Source organism: Staurois parvus, unplaced genomic scaffold (assembly GCF_062004578.1).
Source record: "Staurois parvus isolate SC_StPar_1 unplaced genomic scaffold, SC_StPar_1.0 ptg000025l, whole genome shotgun sequence".
NCBI lineage: Eukaryota > Metazoa > Chordata > Amphibia > Anura > Ranidae > Staurois > Staurois parvus.
The window spans coordinates 14,818,249-14,839,277 of NW_028317821.1; the positions used below are offsets into that span (position 1 = coordinate 14,818,249).

General features: G+C 36.9%; 1 protein-coding gene across 2 annotated transcripts in view; it reads left to right on the forward strand.

Moving 5' to 3' along the window:
• LOC149471954 (dynein axonemal heavy chain 3-like) overlaps positions 1–21,029 on the forward strand; it is a 156,249-nt gene that overhangs the window by 16,511 nt on the left and 118,709 nt on the right. For both annotated transcript variants that reach the window (XM_089651965.1, XM_089651956.1), the window contains exon 3: positions 14,710–14,848. In XM_089651965.1, coding sequence (XP_089508091.1) covers positions 14,710–14,848 — 139 coding nt within the window. The remainder of the gene's footprint in view (positions 1–14,709; positions 14,849–21,029) is intronic.

Sequence of the window (21,029 nt, forward strand, 5' to 3'; positions counted from 1 at the left end):
ACTTATAATGTTCTATACCTTTTATAATTTTTCTTTTCACCTAAGAATGATGTCCAGTGAGAAATATTCAGATTGTGAAAACATGGGAAAATGTAGTCAGACAGTTATAGCTATCGTGTATGCTGTAGCTGGAGATAACATGCAAATGTTATATTTCATAAGCATACATTTAACATAAGCTAAAATCCACATCTTAAACACTTTTCACTATACAGCATAAGGGACTAAGATGGAAACCAAATGTGCTTTTAAAAAATTATTTTACTGCCCTGAATGACAGTGTCACATTTCTTGGAAATGTGATGCTGGGGTTTAAAAAGTTGGGACAGAAGAGGTAAGAGTTAAACGGGTACAAGCAGAGCAATAGTGGACAACATTTTTCCTTCAAACTGCCTCATTGCCCTTTCAAAAGGGGAGCCAAAAGTGACAAACATTTTTGTATTATGGTTTATTAATTAATCAAAGAATATTCATATCAATGATGTGCATAGTTTAGATGAACTATAGCAAGAGAAAAGTGCAACGTTCTTTGTTATACAAGATCTCAAGCAAATAGTAGAAAGCACAGGAAACATGAAGCTTAAAGACAAAACTGGCCACATATTTTTCAAATGTGGTGTCTGTGGTTCTATTTACTGTAACTGTGCTGGGAGAACCAGGGCACATAAAATGTTTACATAGGGATGCATATATGTGGCCCCTTGGTGATAAATCCCACCCACTGAGAAGCCGCATATATGCATACGGCCAATGGGAACTGGTTAAATCAGTTGAATGAACAATGAGGGAGCATCATATATTGCCACTCTGATCTCCCTTCCTTTCAGCACTGTGCAAAACAACAGAACCCTCACTGGCACACATAGTTGTACATCCCTCTCTAAGATTTAGTCTTACAGTACATAGGATTGCACTAAATGAATAAATAATAACTAATAAATACATTAATAAATGTGTTCAAAGACACCTACCAGGGTTTTATAATATCATTCTAAGATAAAGTAATTCAATTGACATGACTTTATCAAGCCCATTATACTCTGGCCAAATAACATATATTGGGTTTACAGTCTTCTTCATTTTGCTTTGAAGATTGTGGTGAAACACAGAGTTCTTTCATAGCTTTTGCACTTGTAAGGTCCATGAATTCTGGATGAGAGTAAACAACTTAATCTCAACTGCTTTGAGGCCCACTAATCTTCTTGGTATACCCGGTGACCTAACAATTCCTAAAGATGCCAAGACTCTCTTGTGACCCCTATATTTCTATCTTGAAAAGATCATACGATTGACATAAAACTCCCTCACTAGCTGAATAGAAACAATTGGTTAATTCCAACCTTCTTTTGTATAAACATATTTATGAGCTCAGACATAAACACCAACTATTTGATACAATTTGGGGAATCAGGGTCAAATCCACCCATACACTTCCTCCCCTGGAAGCTGATGGTAAATACCACCAGTTGTTAGTAAATGTTGGTATCGCATACTTCACACCTTCCTATGTACTTCCATAGCACTGCAAGGGAATTTGTACTTTGAAAGGAAATACCCAATCACAGGCTAAGAAAATAAAAAAAGTATATTTGCTTGTAGTTGATTGAATGATGGAAGTCAGCAAAGCTTCACCTCATTCAATATGTACTTTGGCAAAGTGCAACTTCCTATGAAAAGCAAACAGCCTATTTCCTTTTAGTAAATCACATCAATTGCGCTTATTGGTATTGTATTGTACAAGCAAATCAAGCTTTAAAAATTTATATACATAGAGATATTGTTAAAAATATAAATAAATATGTAGTTACTTATGTTACCTAAATTTAAACTATATATTTCATTTTTTTTATGGAATGCATTGCTGGATTAAATTATGGTCTTGTAAATCTGCCTGGAGTTCAGCTTTAAGGAGCTGGGAAAGATAAGAAAGACCCAATGTTCCCCTGCTAATATTAGAAACATAAAGGTGTATAACAGATAACATGCACATGCATTGAGTGGGGTAAATAAATGTAAATTTAAAAGGCAGAGCAGATGGTGTTTAAATTATGTCTAAAACTTTGGTACATGTATATGTATCAAAGTTTCATGCACATTCAGCTCTGTGACCTGCAATATGAGATTAACCCAGACCTCTGATATAACTGGGCAAATGCAAACTAAACAGAAAACCTGGCAAATAATATTTTACAAGTTAATTTTCACCTAGAGAGCTATCCACATTCCAAATATTAAGCACATTTTAGTATTGAATGATGTACAACACAGCAAGGCCATAGAGCAGGTGCTTTGTTTATTCTAGCTAAAAGATGCTTCACATTTTAACAAATTACTAATTTCTTCAAGTTTTAGCATGCTTTCTTTGAACACACAGTGCAATAGGAATCAATACGTGGGGTTTTTTTTTTGCCAGAAGCATAAAAATAGACACTAAAGAACTAAAACAAAGATTAATTAGTGTAGTCATAAATATATAGGCTGATATATACAACTAAAAGACCTGATATGAATTTGCATCCTATTGGGTAGTTTAGTGTTTCCCTGTAATATGATAATGACCATGATGCCCCAGTTATGTTACTGAGAATGGGAATATGCCCCAGTTACATTACCATGGATGGGCAGATGTCCTTGTCCCAACATTCTTTTTGTGCCTAATCTTTGAGGGACTAAGTACAATGAACACATTTTTATTTGATAGTTATGCTCAGTGTGCACGTTTCCTACTCAAACTCTAATTTGTGAAAATGTATGATACTCGTAGGAATATTTCATTTAGAACTATGAAATGTGTATAGATGCTACTGTATATTATACTTAAAAGAAATATCTACAGCTTTTAGAACATTTTTGTCCCATTTTATAGTCCAGTTTTCCCCTCCATTTTATTTATTTGTTTCCATGGGGCCAATTTTTTAGTATCCAGAAAATGTAAAGAACACAGCTGTTGTTCTTAGGAAGGAACCAGTGCAAGGACTATATTATGATATGTAGGTTATATGCAGTTTTACATTAACTGATTTATTAGAATATTGAAGCATTTGCTATCCATCAGATAAGATAATCGTATTATGACCAATAAACTATCCAACAGAAGTTGAAGTATTATGGGATTTACCATGGTTGGCAAAGCAGCAGTGATATAGCTAATACAATATCTAGCAGAAGCAGATGTAATATGCCTATTAGTGTCCTGAACATACAGTTTTTGGGCTTGTAGCAATACCCACTTCTAATTGCTGCCACCATTGTGTGTGTATGTCTGTGTATACACACATACATACTACAGTTTTGAAAAGTAAAGCCTGTGTACTGCTTTTCTAGCAAAAGTAACCACGAGTACTCCACAGGACTTGACTAATGTGAGGATCATCCAAAATCTGTAATGGGACAGACGTTTTGGTGGAGCAGAGCTCACCCTTCTTAAGTCCTTTGTCAACGTCTGTGCAGTGCTCACTGTTACTTTTGATATATACATACACTAGGCACTGCTGGTCCACTAGTAACAGGGAGGCTAGTTAGACTTGAAGAAGACTTGGTAGCCTTGCCCAACAGTTTTCAGCAGTCTAGTCATTTGCAAAGAGTTAGTAATTTGTAAAAAATCACATTTAATTGCTGAATAAACCTTATTATTTTCTCAATTTAACTGTCATATGTATCATGACATTACACTACCCAAATTTTGAAAATATTGAGAATTTATTAAAAAGAAGTAGCCCTAACTAGACTTATGCAATATATGCTATAATTATTCCTAAATTATTCTGAAAACACTGCAGGCTTACTTATGAAAGATTAATATTTTTCTAAAAAATGTTTTTTCTTTGTATGAGGCTGTTATTGTATGAGGCTGCTATTCGTGCGTGTAATGGCTGGAAGGTTTCTATGGTCTGACAGTTATTGAACTAACTGCTTAACATCTTATGGGTTTCTGAATTTGCATATCAGCTTAAAAAAAACAGAAATCCATAACTGAAGAAAATGTTCTTTGAAACTGCTGTGCACACTCAGGTGCTGGTGTGTTATCAACATGCAATCATTCTAAACAATCAATAACATTTTACTCCTGCCATATTTTGCTAAGACATACTTTCAAACATAACAGATATTATGCAGTAAAAGGTAGTCTGTTTTCTACAGTATTGTAACCTGTGAGTTCCCAATAAGATCTTTCTTCCACTAAGTTAGAGGCTTCATTTGACTGCATCTTTAGTAGTTTTATAGGTCTGGTATAGATACAGAAATCACTATACTGTATTAATTAAATGCATTGTTAATAGGTTTCTATTTTTTACAATGCACTTGACTTTTGAAATGTTAACAAATTGTAAAATATTATTTGCAATTTGTACACCCGCTAATAAATAAGCTGTTTTATCTGATTTCAAATTTTAAAAAATGTATGCTCCCAATGTTGGAACTTGAGAAAGAGGGACACCTTAGGGATGGTGGCAAAAAGTTGATGTGATTAAATAATTCTGAATATTGGATGAATCAGATCCTGCTCCTAATATACACCACACATGTATGCTGCATTCCCTGTACCCACAAAATAATCCACCCTTCCAAGGTATTGGTGTTCAATGGACTAAGACCACTTCCCCCTTCCCAGACATTGACAGTCAGTGTGCCAAAATTTGTGAATGCCTGTTTTTTGGTCAGCTATGGTCTTGGAAGTCCCCATCATTGATCACAGACACTGGTGATCAATGAAAGCCCCAACCCTTTTTAAAACGGTGGTCAGCAGATGTATATACAGTACTTCCCCCTGAAAAAAACATGGGAGTAGGGGTTTACAATTACCACAAAGTTCATACATAGATTAGATTAAACGTTTTTCCATGGAAAGCTACTTATCACCCAAACATTTAGGGATATTTTATAAACACAATAGGGAGAGAGACTATTTTGTGCCCCCTTCCTCTCCCCTAAGTTTTTGCCCCTGTGTTGTACACCTCAGTAGCTGGCTGCAGCTACTTTGTGGACCACACCTTACCTCATTACCTCACACTGCATACTTTTAAATTTTAGTAGAAAGTGAGGCTGGAAAAATATTTCTCTCTCCATGAACACAACAGGGTAGGACTATTTACAATGCTTCCTGCTGCTTCCATTTCTTCATAAGTTGACATCTTCTACCTGGTCAAAATCTGCACATTGCAGACATTGTACAGTTCTCCACTGCTGTCCCTGTCTATTTGGGACTCTTGGGAGGTATGATAATGCACTATATTTTATCCACACTCAGTGATGCAAGTTGCCTTAAGTCTGCAGTGTAGCTTGATCTAAGAGCCGTGAAAAAAACACAAATTAAGCCTGCTTTCGAACCTGACATAGTCTATATTTATTGCTAAATATCCACAACAGACGCCTGGTAAACACAGGTCAGTTTAATATTTTCAGTGTTTCAAAAGCCACCTTCTGGCTTTCCCTTTTCCTCCAAACCTTTAATTTTGTTGCTATCCCTTTACATAAAGTACATTTAAAAGTAATTACTTTAGATAAGGGGTGTAACAAAGTAGTTGTTGCTAATTGCAAAATAACTAAGCAACTATCCTATACGATGGTGTAAGAGGTATTAGTCTAGCATATGCATTGTATCATACTTACTTAACTGAGAAGTGCAAAATCCACTGCAGTACAAAAGATACTCAGAATGGTAAACATTCATATGTTTTCAATGTACAATTGACAATGCAGCTTAAACTGACTTTTATTAAAAGAGAAGTTTGGGGCTTTTTAAAAAATTATACTTACCTAGGTGGATTCAGCATTTATCTCATGCTGCATCTGTCCTCCATTGGCTTTAAGGATGAGAACTGAGTGATCAGACACCACTGACTGCTCAGTTTGCTTTGCCATGCTGAGCAATGCGGTGACTGTCAGTCACAGCTGTCTGCTCTGCCCCCCCAGCACTCACTGGAGCACTGGGCTGTGGAGGGAATGAGAAGGGATGGCTCAGGCTCTCAGTGGATCACTGAGAGGCTGAGCAAGCTGGTTGTCCAGGCTCCTGGGTGAATCCTGATCATATGGTCATGATCTTTCCCCAGCCTGGACCGGCTCTGTGATGTTAGTCGACAGTGGGATTTAGCCTGCTTTTGGTTGAAAATGGGTCACAGGAGTGCAATGCAAACTGCACTCCTGTGAGCCACAGGGGAATTACAGCGAAAGGGGCTTTGGCTGTACTTTTCCCTGAATTGCAATACATGTGAGTCTAATTTAATAAAGAGCACCAGTTATCAGATTGTAAGCTAATAGAATTAATATAAAGTATATATTTGTAATAATACAGGAGGTTTAGGAAGTATATTACATAGATACATAGTTAGCCAAGGTTCAAAAAATACACAAGTCCATCAATTTCCAAAAAAATAAACAGAATAAATAAATAAATAGAAAACCTCCATATACAGATTCTATACTAATAGTTGTTCCAGAGAAAGAAAAAAAAAACCTATATAAAGCATAGCCAATTTGCTCTAGCAGAGGGAAAAATAAATTCCTTCCTGATCTCCCAGAAGCAATTGGATATTCCCTAGATCAACAATCTCTAGTGTTATTGCCTAAAAATTTTATTATCGAGTTGTATTTTGTGCATTTAGGAATACACATTAAAGTACCTACTCTAGACTCTGTGCCACCATATTGCTTGCTTATAATATGGTAACTTGAGGACAGATTGTGATCACTGGATGTGACAAGGTCAGTTAGCATTCAGCATCAAAGGATACCACTACAGTGGTACCAAACTTTTGACAACAGCAATTCATAAAAAATGTATGGAACACAACAATGCAAGAAAATAAGTTCTTAACTCCTCTACTGGCATCGTTTGCAACATATTTTTCTCTTCTGACACATCAAATGTTGTTAAAGCATTAATATTTGTTTTCAATGGTTCTATTAATCTGATATTTTGATTCAAGATATATTGCTTGCATATAGTAAAGCTACATAAGACAGGGTAATTACAATCATGGTTTGAAGACAAATTTGAAACAAGGTTTGTAATGGTTTGATTAATTAAGGTACCGCAGAATCAGATACTAATACAAAGTATAAGCTCAGTGGGTGGTTGTGTATATAGTATAATACAAAATTATAAGTTTACAAATAATTTTGGTATGAGTCTTTCAGAGTAGTACAGACTTAAGGATTTGATACAAATTTGTCTTGCTAAAAGTCGAGATTAAAGTACTCAAAGTGTGCCATTGTTGATGTGCCACTGTAGACAGGACATTGTAGAAGTGCCTTGTGGGCGAGGGTAATTTGCTCTAGTGTCAGCTAGGCCAATGGCAGCTATCATTGAAGCATGATAAAAAAGTTTACATTTTGTCCTATCCATATGTTTGGAGTCAGGTAGTAAATTGTTCATTGTGAATAGCAGAGATAGCACTCAAACATTGAAGAGATCTTTTTTAAGGTGGTGTTCACTTGGAAAGCTCATTGCTTTAAGGAATTTCTCTATTTTGAATTTCTGTAGTGAGCAAATACTTACAGACCCAGGCTGGCCATGCACACTACAGTCTAATTGTACAATCCCTAAATTCTTTACACTTTCCAAAACTGTATAAATTGAGGAAAACCCTAAACAATTGATTTAATATGTATGCAATAGTGTGAGCTCTTACATTACATAGTTGTTTGTACAATCTTCCTAAAATCTACCATCAGGCTGCATAGTGTATGGTCAGCTTAATCTATCATTAGATAGGCCATTATACAATATAAACCTGAATATTGTATGCAACTGCTGAAATCAATAGGTGCAACTGATACAGATGACAGTACTCTCTGATAGCCAGCTGTTTGGGTGGAAGAAAGTTTGCATTAGTACTTATGATCATTCAAGTATTCTATCATTTCTATATTTTTTTGTGTTTAGTGTCCTGTGTTCCAGATAACACTGGTGTGGTAATTGGCATTAACTTGAAAAAAGTACAAAAAGTGCACTGCTTGAAATGTTAGTGGTACTTGTGGACAGGCTTGGTAAATCAGTATTTTAAGTGAAACACTACGCTGTATCTGAGCAACACAAACCAAAAACACTATTTAATTAAACTCACTTATCCATCCATATCTCCATGCTTTATTTTGCTTAGAAATCATTTTGAAAAACATCATCTAGCATTTCTTGCTGGGGCCATCTTGAATAAGGGCAGGTGATTCATGTAGCATTTACTTCCTGGAATCCATCTGCCATTATCTCAGACATGCATGCAGGAGGGTGTGCTTAGCTGAGAAAACTCCTCCCCTCCTGAAGACTCCTAGCATGTATGACCTCATTTGCGTAGGCCTGGAAACCAGGAAGAAACTGAAGAAAAAAAAGGTTTCAAGTTTAAGTAAATATAATATACCTTTCTATCCATTTATTAATATTAGCAGCATAAAGATTAAAAATAGTTAATGTTGACTGAGCAAGTGATGTTCTGCTTTAAACCATACAAAAGCTATATTTAGCATTGGAGTTGATGTTTTTGCCATACTTGATCATAACTTGAATTTGATCCCAGAAAATGTGTAATTACTGACTCTCTCTCTGTGAAAGTTAGTAGACTGGCTGTCATGCTAATTCTCTGGTTTACATACTGTACCTGAAGTCATTGACAAAGAATAAGTATGCAGATATTGATTTCTGATTTTAGTCAGACTTTGTTAATCTGCCTAGATCTGTGCCTCAGAAATATATAAGGTGCTACATCAGTAGAACAGCCTGGAAAGTATCCTTTTCAGAAGGATGTTAAAGGTTGCAACCTCCATTTCTATCATGGTAGCTTTTTTAAGCTCTTTATTCCAGTTGTCTTTTTTTGGATATTTGCTGTGTTTTATGGGATTTTTCATATTAGAATAGCTATTTAATATAAAACTACACACAAACAAATCTAGGAAAGTAAAGGTTCTTGTCTGCTTAGTGTGATATTCATTAGACAGTTGAGAGAGCCTCAGTGAAAAGCTGTTTTCATTGAACACAAGAATAGATTGTAGAACTTGACTCTTAAGACAGAAACTTTCTATTTCTTGTAACAAAGCTTTCCTTTTATCAAGCAGTGGTAAATGACAGCTGCTCAGTTCTCCGGCATTCGCAGAGGAGAGAGTTCTCCTCTGAATGCCTTTTTATGAAGCAGTGTAGATCACTTCTCCAAATGAAGGGAGAAGCGATCTACAAATGCTTTGAATGCTGAAAAACGGCTGCTTTTACTATAATCTCGCGAGATTACAGTAAGAGATCAGTCAAACATCGTTTACTAAGCAGCGGTAAATTATCGCTGCTTTGTTTGCAGTTCCTCCGATTCTCCAGCTCTGGGCTGGAGAATCTGGAGGGAGAACACAGATCGCCAGTGAAGGGCTGACATCACTCCTTCATACACAGGCCATCTGTGTGCTGAGATGGTCAGCGGAGAACATATTCTCCGCTGATCATCTCTGTTTCCTAAACCACTAATGATCGGAAATCAGCAATGATCCTCAGGATCGCAGCTGATCTCTGTTTCATAAAAGGACACCAAAGAAGTCTAGTTTCAAATAGGCACACAGATGAGGGTTTATAGCTAACAAGGGTAATAACATGCATTATTCATGTGTCTGCTCCTAGACAGGACTTTTATGTGTCAGGAACATACTTCTTGTGCTAGGATATCAGCACTTACTCACTGCACTGTATCTATAACATAGCAGCACTGTTGCCCCCCAGTGAAAATTGAGCCCAACCTACCAAGCTCTCAGAACACTCCAAAAGATAAAACTAAGTACATGTAGGTACTTTTTGATGTCTGCTTTTAACTTTTTAGGTCAGCAAGTATTGCATTCCTTAGTTAACATGTTACTTTAAACCTTTTTTTTAATTTTGGCTTGGTAACACACAGTAGCTGAGCTGCAATGAATTTCTCTCATTAGATATAAACAGCCTACTTACAAAAAACCTATAGTTTCCATTAATCTTATAGAACAGAATCCATAAAATGGCCTTGAGGCTAGTTAAAAAGCACAGTTACCTGGAATCTGTCATTCATTGTTGCGTTATTTCCCCCGCTATAGATTAGTGTGAAACACATTCAACGGACATAAGTAACATTCGTACTTTAGCTCATCAAATGGAAATCTATAAAATGTAAAAGCCACGTTTTATCTTTAACAGGCTTCCTTGCTCACTGACCAGGTAAACCTGTAAGAATTCACAGTGAATGATTTAAACATAATGGACCTCGTGTATCAACGCATCTGAAAAAATGTCTGTCTATAATATAGGCAGCAATTAATTTGATTTAGAGCCCTTTTCCACCCGTGCATATGCAATAATACATAAACATAGAGGAATGACTGCAGAAAAAAAGTGGTCAATCAAATTTGCCCCTTTTTTGTTTTTTCTTTTTTAAAATCTTTTTGTCTGAGTATAGCTTTATAATTGTTCCAAGAATGTTCACATTCACCTACTGTTGACTGACTCTGCTGGATTTTTGTTCCAAGCATTGACTACTCTCTTGATAAAATTATACTTTCCAAGGTTTGTTTCAAAATTTGCTCCTACTAGTGTAAGTTCATGTCTACATGCTTTTGATCTTGGCTTCATATTAAAAATATGGCCCTACTGAACCTTATTCACCCCCCTTGATGTATTTAAAGGTTTCATTCATGGTCATCCTTTATCTTTTTTCCTCAACACTGTACATATTAGGTTCCTGAAGTTTTGTTTTTATCCCTTGAACCTGTCACCATTTTTGTTGCCTGTTTTTCGATTCATTCATTTTTACCAATATCTTTTGCAAGTGAGGTCTCCTGACACAGTATTCTAAATGAGGTCTAACTAAAGATCTATAAATCAGGATCTTCTTCCACCTGCTGGTGATCCCTCTAGTGATGCACCCCAGAATTCTGCTTTCCTCACTGTTTGGTTACTCTGTTTTGCTCATTTTGCAATGATCTGAAATGAGAACACCCAAATCTCTTTCTTTTTTTGTTCTGGCCAACTCTTTACCCCCAATATTGCACTGTATCAGAGGATTCCTTATCTCTAAATGCATTATTTTGCATTTTTTGCATGTTGAATTGCAGTTTCTAAAAACTAAATAATTGAATAAGGAGAAAAAAATATCTGATGTAATAACTGAAAAGAATGCAATCTAATATGCACAAATAAAAATGTATTCAGGAATTAGTCTTATAAACATGTGTTTATAGGGCTTATTACTGCTGACATTTTCATTAGTCCGTTTGTGTAATAAAACACATGTGAAATACACAATAGTGCAAACTATTATGTATGCTTTTTTAAAAAAGACTTTTGTAAATTGGGGGGAACTTTTTAAAGTGAAAGCTTCTATTTTAAGAGCAAACAAATCACTTTTGACAATTGGAAAATTATAAGCTTTCTCTAAGTATCCCTAAATTGACACTAAATTATATCCTTATTGTCCAAAAAGAATCCATACACATCCAGTTGAGGTCATGTGAGGTGCTTTATGCACACGTTTACAAATTACACAAATTACATAGTCCCTAGTCCATCTTAGTAGTGATCAAGACAAGGTGGCTACATTCCTACATACAGTGGGACCATGGTAACAGGAAGTCAGATCACAGCAGCAAAAGGGATTTTGGAGATTTGGAGGAAGCTGAGAGTAATGGAATATGTTTTTTTAAGATTAAGAATAATACTTGAATATACTTTTTAAAAATTTTAATAGATATTTAACTTTCAGGCAAACAGTAGGCAAATATATGGCTTCAGATCTGGGCGCTTCTGGCAGTTATCGGTGCTACTTGCGTTTGGGAGCTTTCGATCATGTGCTCATTGTGACAGCTAATTATGAGGGTGACATGATCATAAACCCTGCCCCACCTCCTGGCATCAGACACCCCTTTCAGGGCTGGAAGTCACCAGCGTTAATGTCCTCACATTTTATCCTCCCACAACCTGAAATTTTTACCTAAACCCTAAAATATTGCTGTGCTTTTTAATATTCTCGTAAAAGAATTCTATGGTCACCAAAAAAAAATATCATAATTTTTATTTTTTACTGTAGGTACACTTTAACACTTAGCAACATTATGGAGACTATATGAAGCTGACGATCATAGAAAATAAACATAGTAGATTACAGGGATTATTTCTGATGGCTGTGTGGATGATCAGACATTCACACAGAATTTGATTTTTTTTAAATAGACCCCTTGAAGCTTATCCCCCCTATAAAAAAACATATTTATATTATATTGCAGTATATCAGTTCTTCAATGTGGTAGATATCTTAGTTTCCTTTATTCAGGCATTTTCCCCTTATTTTTACATGGTGACCATGCTCATAACACATGTGTCCCAGGGTGACAACACTCATTTGTTGTATCTTTGGAGGAGAAGTGTTTTAAGTCTAAGGTGCTGTCCTGATTTGGACCTCAAACACCTCCTCCTCTTCTTTGCCCTGTCGTATTTTTATTGCTTCTGTGTCCAAAATGGAATGATTCACCTACTTGTTCTTTGCCTCCTGCACAGAAAGTTATGGGAAACCCTAACTGCTTCTATTTTAGCGTTAATCATTGCCTGAGTGATTCTATTTTGGGTTTCTAAAAAGTTGAGAGAGGGATTCTTTCAAGATTTCACTATGATCTGTTTTGCAGCTGTCGTGACTTGTAGAAAAAAGCTGGGTAAGATAGTGCTGGGGAATGAGATATGAGCAGAGCCAAGAGTGGGTCATGCGATTTAATGGTGGAGAAGAGGGTAGAGATAAAGTGAAAAATTTCTATTCAAAAGGTAAACACAACAGGGCATGACCATCAGATGTGGAAATGTGTACCTAGGCCTCCACAGACAGAAAGCAGAACAAATTTGGCAATTCTCGCAGGTACCATGTACCAGGGAAGTCAATACCTTAAAGTTAGTTTCTAATGCAACAATATTCTGTGTCAAGGCTTTAGTTGCTTCCCAAAATATGCTCCAGTCAATAGTTTCTGAGGTGACTTTGAGGTCACATTGAATGAATGCAGGAAGGTTGGAGTTGGGTCCATCTAGTAGCTGCTGATAGAGCTTAGAGATAAAAAAAAGGGAAATGGGGGTTGAGTTGGCATAATCTCTCAAAGTGGTTCATACCATCTTAGGAGGAGCCAAGGTTGATGTAGATGGAATAAAAATGTTTTATTTGGAGATAGTGGAAAATTTCCACATTGGGCAGTCCATAAGATGCTTGCAGATCTGGGAATGTTTTGAAGGCATGAAGGAAGTCAACTTGGAGCTCTTAGACTTGAATATTAAATTTCCCCAGGAGCACAATCTGTTTACTAGTAATTATACAAAATTGAATAAAGCTGATCAAAAATGTGGTAATTTCTAGGCTAGATGAGATGGATGAGGCTCAAGAAATGCATTACTTACTATTGATGGGGCAAAGAGGCACACATCTTATACAAGTTCAAATACAGGTTTACAGGCTAGATAGGAAAGCAATTTAGGGAAGTTGAATAATTGTCCTTGAGTGTAGACTCCAGGCATACTTGAATTTGGGTATTTTAACAGATGAAGTTGACACAGGGCCTAATTTATGTAGAGTGTGCTAATGATGAAATATCGTATTGCTCATACCAACCAATTAGCTTCCAAATGTCATCTTAACAGTCCAGCTAATTAGTTGTTATAGCCAACCAAAAAATGTTGCCTTATGCTCACTTATATACTCTTTGGGGTTGATTTACTTAACGTGGACAGTGCAAGATCTGGTGCAGCTGTGCTCAAAGCTAGCTTCAGATTGTTCAGTTAAGCTTTGACAAGAAACTTGGAAGCTGACTGGTTTCTATGCAGATCTGCAGCAGATGTTGCACTCTTCAGTTTTAGTAAATCAGCCCCTTTGTCCGTTCAAATAGCCACATCCAAGAATGAGTGTACATTTAACTTACTCCTCAAGGACCACTAATTGCATGATTATTAGAGTATTTTAAACCTGCAACTAGGACTACAGGCTTATCAATTAGTGACAATTTCAAAGAACTGAAGTAGTTATTTCATCTGATTATTGAGTACAGCTTTGGAAAAACTTACACCAGCAGACCATTACTGTGAATTATGTTTGTGTTATGATAGTCTGTTTTATAACCATCTCCAATGGCTTTTTTCACATTTACAAGAAAAATATAAAATTAATTTTAAAAAATCTAGTCTCACAGCTTGTACCACATTTATGTCCTTGCTTCGTTCTTTCTATAAAACGTTTCCTTTTCCCTGTTTTTCTTTAAAAATAAAAATTGCAGCAGTTTGTGCTGTAAACACTTTATTGTACTGCCACAGAAACAGCCACAGTGTCTTTCATTAGCATAAGTCCTCTAAAAGGATTTTAATGATTATATTATGCAAATTCTGTTTAAGTTTCAACTTGTTGATATTGCAAAATTGAACCTAATTGACAGCAGGGTGAAGAAATAATTAGTTTAATTTAGAATGGCTGAAATTGAGGCATCACTTACTGTGTGGAACATTAATCAAGGGAATAGTAAGTTTGTCTGTTGTCTCAGGCTTAACCGTATTGTTCAGAATAACTGTTATTACTGGCTCATTGCTGGCATATCCTAACAGAAGGTTGTGACAGGGTGCAGAGTCTGTCATCTTTTTTTTTTTACTAGGGTGTCACATATACATTGGGAAGACAGAAAGAAATATTGTCTATTCATATCTGCTGAAGGAACAGGAAAGCTTTTGAAACATTCTCACACTGCATTTTTATTCTGCAGATATTACAGGCTTATTGAAGAATCCATCGACCCTTGTATGGTGTCTCCACTTAGTGCAGAATGGCTTCAGGGAATCTATTCATACATACCAGCAGAACTTTGCAAGGTGTGGAGCAAATCCCTTCAGGATTTAACAAAGGTATGTATGGATTTGTGTCATGCTTTGCAAGCAGCTCTCATTGCTATTAATACATGAATATTTGACAAGTACAGTGGAGGAATTATTCTTGTGCATACTACCCTCTAGATATAAAATAAGCCGTTCTGCAAAACAGATGATTTGTTCTGAAAAATATACAGCATAGAAAAATGTGTCAGTAGTAAAAGCAAAATATTCTTGTGCTTATGTTAGTTTAGGGCTTTGATAGACCACCCAGAAAAAAATCACCAAGACAATTTGGAAGTTAAAATGTCTCGTGAAATTATAATTAGGGTAGCTTTTGTTACTCATATAAAGAGACGATAATACATTATTAGGTCTCTACCAGTGTACGATGTGTTTATCTAACCAATCCTTTCTTGCAGTGAAATGTTATTAATCCCTATGTTAAAATCATTAAAAGATGAAAAGCTATGATCCAGAAACCACAATTAATTTATTGCCAGATCATAGTGCAAACAGCAATATGCCCATCCATTTCCTTGAATGCAATGCTGTTGATATGATATGTATTATCACATGATCCAATAGATACAATATACCTATTTATGAGATTATGCAATCTCTATATCTTCCTCACCTGTTTCCTATATCAACATCCACTTTATAAGAGGTATGTTAACATATCTCAGCCTCAGTCTTAGTTTTGTTCTTTAGATTAGTGGAATTGATTAATGAAGCAATGAAAAACAGGTCAGTTAATCAAATGTGTTTTGATTTGTAATTATCCTACACCTTCCAATTAAACATGGGGCATCACAAAAAACAAAGTATTAGTCTATGTACCCACTCCTTCTTCTCAGCCAGACATAGCTTCTGTCTTTTGGTCTAAGGACTTGTAAGTTCCCATATGTAGTGTCTGAATTTGTTTTTTTCTCAGGTTTTTTTTCTTTTCTTTTCACCTGGTGATGTTGCCAGCAACACAGTTCCAGTTCTAATATGACAACACCTTACTGTGTCAGGTCAACAGAAACACAATATGACTACAGGACACTGCCCTTCTCCTCTTCTCTATACATATAAAGCAGTGTGGCCCTGAAGTTCTTCGAACCAAGTTAAAATAATATAACTGAAAATTATCTGCAAAGGTAAAGGATAGGAAGTTATCAGCTCACAAGTTTTCTGGCAGAATCAGAAGGTAAAATAAAATACTTTCAATAGTGTATTTAACAGACCAAAAGAAAGCAAATACGAAGTTCATTGTTCTGGTTTACATACAGTGCACAGACATTGGAAACGTGATCTCTGTGGCTTATGAGACTGTACCACAATAACACATTCTCAAAAGTAATGGCAAACAGTTGAATGTTGTTAGAATGCCATCTCGAACACTGTGTATTCCAAAACTCAGGATCTTGACAACAGTGAACATCCATATAGATCAAAAGACCATAATATAAGCCACACCTGCAAAACATATGGATGGATTAGAGGATATAGCATACTGCTGGAGGGGTTGAAAAAACAAAACGGAGAAAAATGAACTATGATGAGAAAACTAAGGTCAAAATTCTAAGAAGAAAATTATGAACCAAAAACAAAAACAGCGAGTAACAATGCATGTGTACCATGCCAGTTTTCATCCAAATAATACAATTCAATCATTAATCAAACTATAATAATGAATTACTCTTGTCCTACATCATATAAAAAATGGGGGGAGAGAAGTATCAGGTTAAACAAATGCAATTCTCTGCATAACACGTAACACCAGATGTCATGTCTTTGAAACCGTTGACCATAGCAAGAGCAGAAGACTGTTCATGGTTGTATTTTCAGAGGTGAAGGCAAAAAAATGCACCAGATCTTCTTACCTTCCTTGAATTTCATATCTATGCCAAAGATGGAAGTTTCCAGGATATACCCTGAATCAAGTCACAGGAAGCAAGATCTTTAATGAGAATAAAAAGTGAAGTGGTACTGAACCACCTTTATTTTGACTTTCTGTAATTATAATTTTTGGCATGGTTTTTGTAAATAACCCATAGGCTAATTATATGGGCATCTTTATCTTTCAAGAGTACTACATAGCCTACTTTTAGGTTGGATTTGCCATTTTCTAGGACCTTGAAGGTTGCTGTCAGGGCTCCCGGGTATGACCAGAGGTGTGTGACTGACGCAGGGAAACGCAGACTTCAGATATGTTATAAACAATATAATTTATTGACACTAACAATACAAACATAAACGCAGTGCAATACTAAAACATAACACAGTGCAAACGAACCAAACCAAACCACCCACAGATAACAGTACATACAATGCAAGCGTCGTCAGGCAGGCCGGGTCAATATCAATCGGGCAGGTAGGTACAGGGGGAGCAAGCGGAGAATGGTCGGGATCACAAGCCAGGTTCAGCAGGTAGCGGGCAGCGTGGTACAGAGGGTCAGGCAGAGGGATGGTCAGGAACGAGCCGGGGTCAGAGCAGGAGAAGTCAGCAGAGGTCAGATCAGGCAGGGTCAGCAACAAGACAGGAACAGGAACAGGATGCAGGAACAGGATACAGGGCCCAGGATACAGGGCCCAGACACCAAGGCAGAGTCTGCAGGTCTGGCCATCCCTTAAATACACCAGTATAAGCAGTTTTAGGTGTTTAGCTGGCTGCAAGGTTGAGTCTCTGATTGCTGGGAGCACCCGCTGGCCAGCCCTGGTACTGCAGCCCATAAGGCAGGCGAGTCCCACCATTGCTGGCCAGTCCATTCCTGACAGTTGCAGTGGTACTCTTTTTTTTTCAGTGACTCCAAAATACATTGCCAGGGCATTAGACCTATTTCTGTTGTCATTGTTAACATTGAGTCAGTCAAATTCTTCAGAAGAAAGTGCAGCTATCCCAATATTTTGCGTGAGGAGAGTGTCTGGAGTAAGCTACACTGGGGACTCTGGGTCTGAGGAAACTGGAACCAGTGGTCTGGGATTAATTATAGAAGACTCCTCTGCAATAAAGGGGACTAATATTTTATGGGAATGCTTCGAAGTCAGTTAGTACAGAATTTAAGATTTTTCTTGCTGTCCCAATCTTGATTTCCCAAGAACATCCCACCTGCGAAGAATGAGGTGGGTTGAATTCACTTTTACTTTTGATGTTGTTCATTTTTTTTTTACCCTTTTAGCCATGTAAAATTAGTCCTGAAGTCAGATCTCAGTAACATTACAGGTACTCATGTAAAAAAATGCATACAAATTTTAAGAGAGCAGTTATGGCACAAGCAGACTCAATTTATTCTATCACTTTAATGTGCACTGCATGAATAGTCAGGAAGGTTAACAACACAGCCCAAAATGAATTGTTAATTACTTTACCACACGTCTTACAAGTAACTATAGACCAGAGGCCAAAAATTTCAATATCGTCTAGTAAAGGGTGGCCCGGGGTGTAACCTGTTGACTGGGAAATATAGCATCATTTTTTATGCCCTCCTCTCAATTTTTTACACATTTGTGGAGTATGGAAGATAACTATATATATTATTTAATTTCAACAATCTAAAGCCCTTCAGATCTAACTGTTCCTACTGTAAAATTATGGTCTTGATTCTGAACTTGCTTATGGCAATATCTAACCAGCAGAACAGTAATGTGATACTGCAATAATGAGGGGTTTTGTTCATCATTCATCAAATATTGGACTTTCCCATGTGACACCTGACTCAAGTAGAACGATCTGTTTTTTTTCTGCTTGTGAGATTTCCTCAGTTGAGTGAGGTCATTTACAGATGTGCCACTTGTAACTCTCTTAATGGCCCTTGATGCTGTCATGCAAAAACTTATACAAAGAAAGAACACTTAAAAAACCATCATTCAAAACTTCTGTGGCCTTTGTGAGACTCATGAGTTGTCAGGTTTTAGAAAAGGTCACCTGAGAGGGATAGATTCAACATTGGAGAAACTTGAGCCATTCTTGGTGCCTGAAATTTTCCTGATTAACTCAAAGTTATAGAAAATGCAGAAAAGTTAACTTGACTCTCTTCCTTGCACTTTGATCCAAGTGCATCTAATTTTTTCTAAGTACTGAACCATAGCTTGATATCTATTGGGTTGACCCTACCCGTAGTGTCCAAGTAACTGAGGCTAGGTAGGTAGATGTCAGCTTTGGTGAGTTATAGATCCAAGAGAAGGTCTCTTTTTGAATAAAGCATTCCCAGTGGCTTTTGGGTTGACAAAGCTACATTCACATATGTTCCAAGCAATGTTACCCTGGAAGTATTCAATGTGAATTGCATTAAGTCTCTTGAGTCATTCAGTAGGTTGAGGACATAGCCACCTGATTAGAAAATCTAGTTCTTCTGTAGCTGTAATATCTAGTTTACTAACTGTAGTCTTGAAGGTGAATTTAGAGCTACTATAATGTTAAGGTTTGTCATCAAACTTAGTGAGGCCTCTATTTGTGAATTCTCAATAAACAATGTATTTATCAAACTGTGACATGCCTGTGTTTTCAGATATTGGATGTATAGTTGCAAGTGGAACATAGTTAGGATGACTGGTGTGCTGAATTTAAGTAACTTTGGAAGGTATGGTAGTACGATTGCATTCAATCCTGATACTGGCTTAAAATAGAAGTATGGGTTTACTTTTTTAAGCTTTATCCTATTTCCTGAGAGCTGCTAATACATAACAATCATTCCAGTCCTCCAAGAAGTGCACCCTTCCTTTTAAAATCAAGGTAAATACCTGTGGGAGGGGCTATAGTCTTCTATGGATTCTTATGCTGACAATCTTGTCTGGATCTACCTCCTTTCCTTTTCCTGTGTTTGATGTTGGCTCTGGGCTGTCTGTTCTCCCCCTCCTCCCCTCTCCCTCCCTCCTCCTCTCACACAACACACAGGTCATATCGATTCTCTTACAGGCACCTTCTATCTGCACACTGGGTAGCTGGCTGCTATTCTGCAGTTCTGACATGTAAAGTTCCCAGATAAAACTGCCTGTGAACTAGATCCAGACAAGATTGTAGGAGGAGGTGGATCCAGACAAGATTGTAGGAGGAGGTGGATCCAGACAAGATTGTAGGTATAAGAATACTGACAAGACTGAAGCCCCTCCCACAGGTATTTACCTTGATTTTAACACGGTGCACTTCTCAGAGGGCTGGAAACATTTGTATGTATTAGCAGACTCAGAGGGAATAGGATAAAGCTAAAAAAAGAGCCCATACTTCTCTTTTAAGGTTCATTTGTAAATGGAGCTGCATCTGTGGAGCAATGTGATTGATGGGAGATAACTGACCAGTCCCATAGTAAAGCCTGTACTGTCATATTGTCTTGAGAGGTGGTAGGCTCAAGGAACAGACCTATTTCACTAGCAGCTTGTTCTAAAACCTTAAACCTCTTCATGACTGTGGCAGGCTCACACTGTTTCTCCAAAGCTTCCATTTCTACTCTGCTCTGCTTTCTTACATACAGCTTCTGCTTCCGTCTTTATTTTCTTGTGTGCAATGTTTGCTTCCATCTCTCCTTTTTTTGGGTGAAGGCTGTCTGAATTTCTGCACCAGTGTGAGCCTTACTCAGTTGTTGGCTGAGTGTGGTAAATTTTGATTGCAGAGACTTGGAGGATTTTGCAGAATGTTTAGTAAATGCAGAGCAGTGAGATCTATATTTATGAAGTTGTGTGATTCTAACGTCTGTCTTTGTTTGTAGTACCAAGCTGTCTCTCTCTGGATTAAACTCATTTAAATCTTTATTTGTTGCTTTGACTTTTTCATGTTGTATACAAATTTTGTTGTGAAGATTGATTTATTTAAAACATAGTTTTGGTAGCTCTCATAGGTAGCAATAAATTGTTTAAGAGTGTCTCTAGTTGCAACACTCCATAAGCAGGTTGAGAGATGGCAGTGATGGTCTTAGACCATAAGTGGTTAACCTTAAACAGCAGTTATTTTTTATAAGTCTCATAGTACTCCAGGTTGGTTTAGTTGGATGCTTTTCTATTTTGCTTAGTTCAGACTTTAATTTCTGACCTAGAAGAAGTGATTATTCTTGCTGTGGATTGGCTTCACTTCTATGTGTAATGCCTTGTTGAGACATTGTGTTGGCAATGAAAGAGTTAATGCTAAAGTCTTTCTGCAGCAGAGAAATGTTTGCAAGGCAAAGCAGACAAGTTTCGAGTTTGCTTGCTTTACAGGATATTGGAGGCAAGAATCAGAATGAAAACTGAATAATGATGG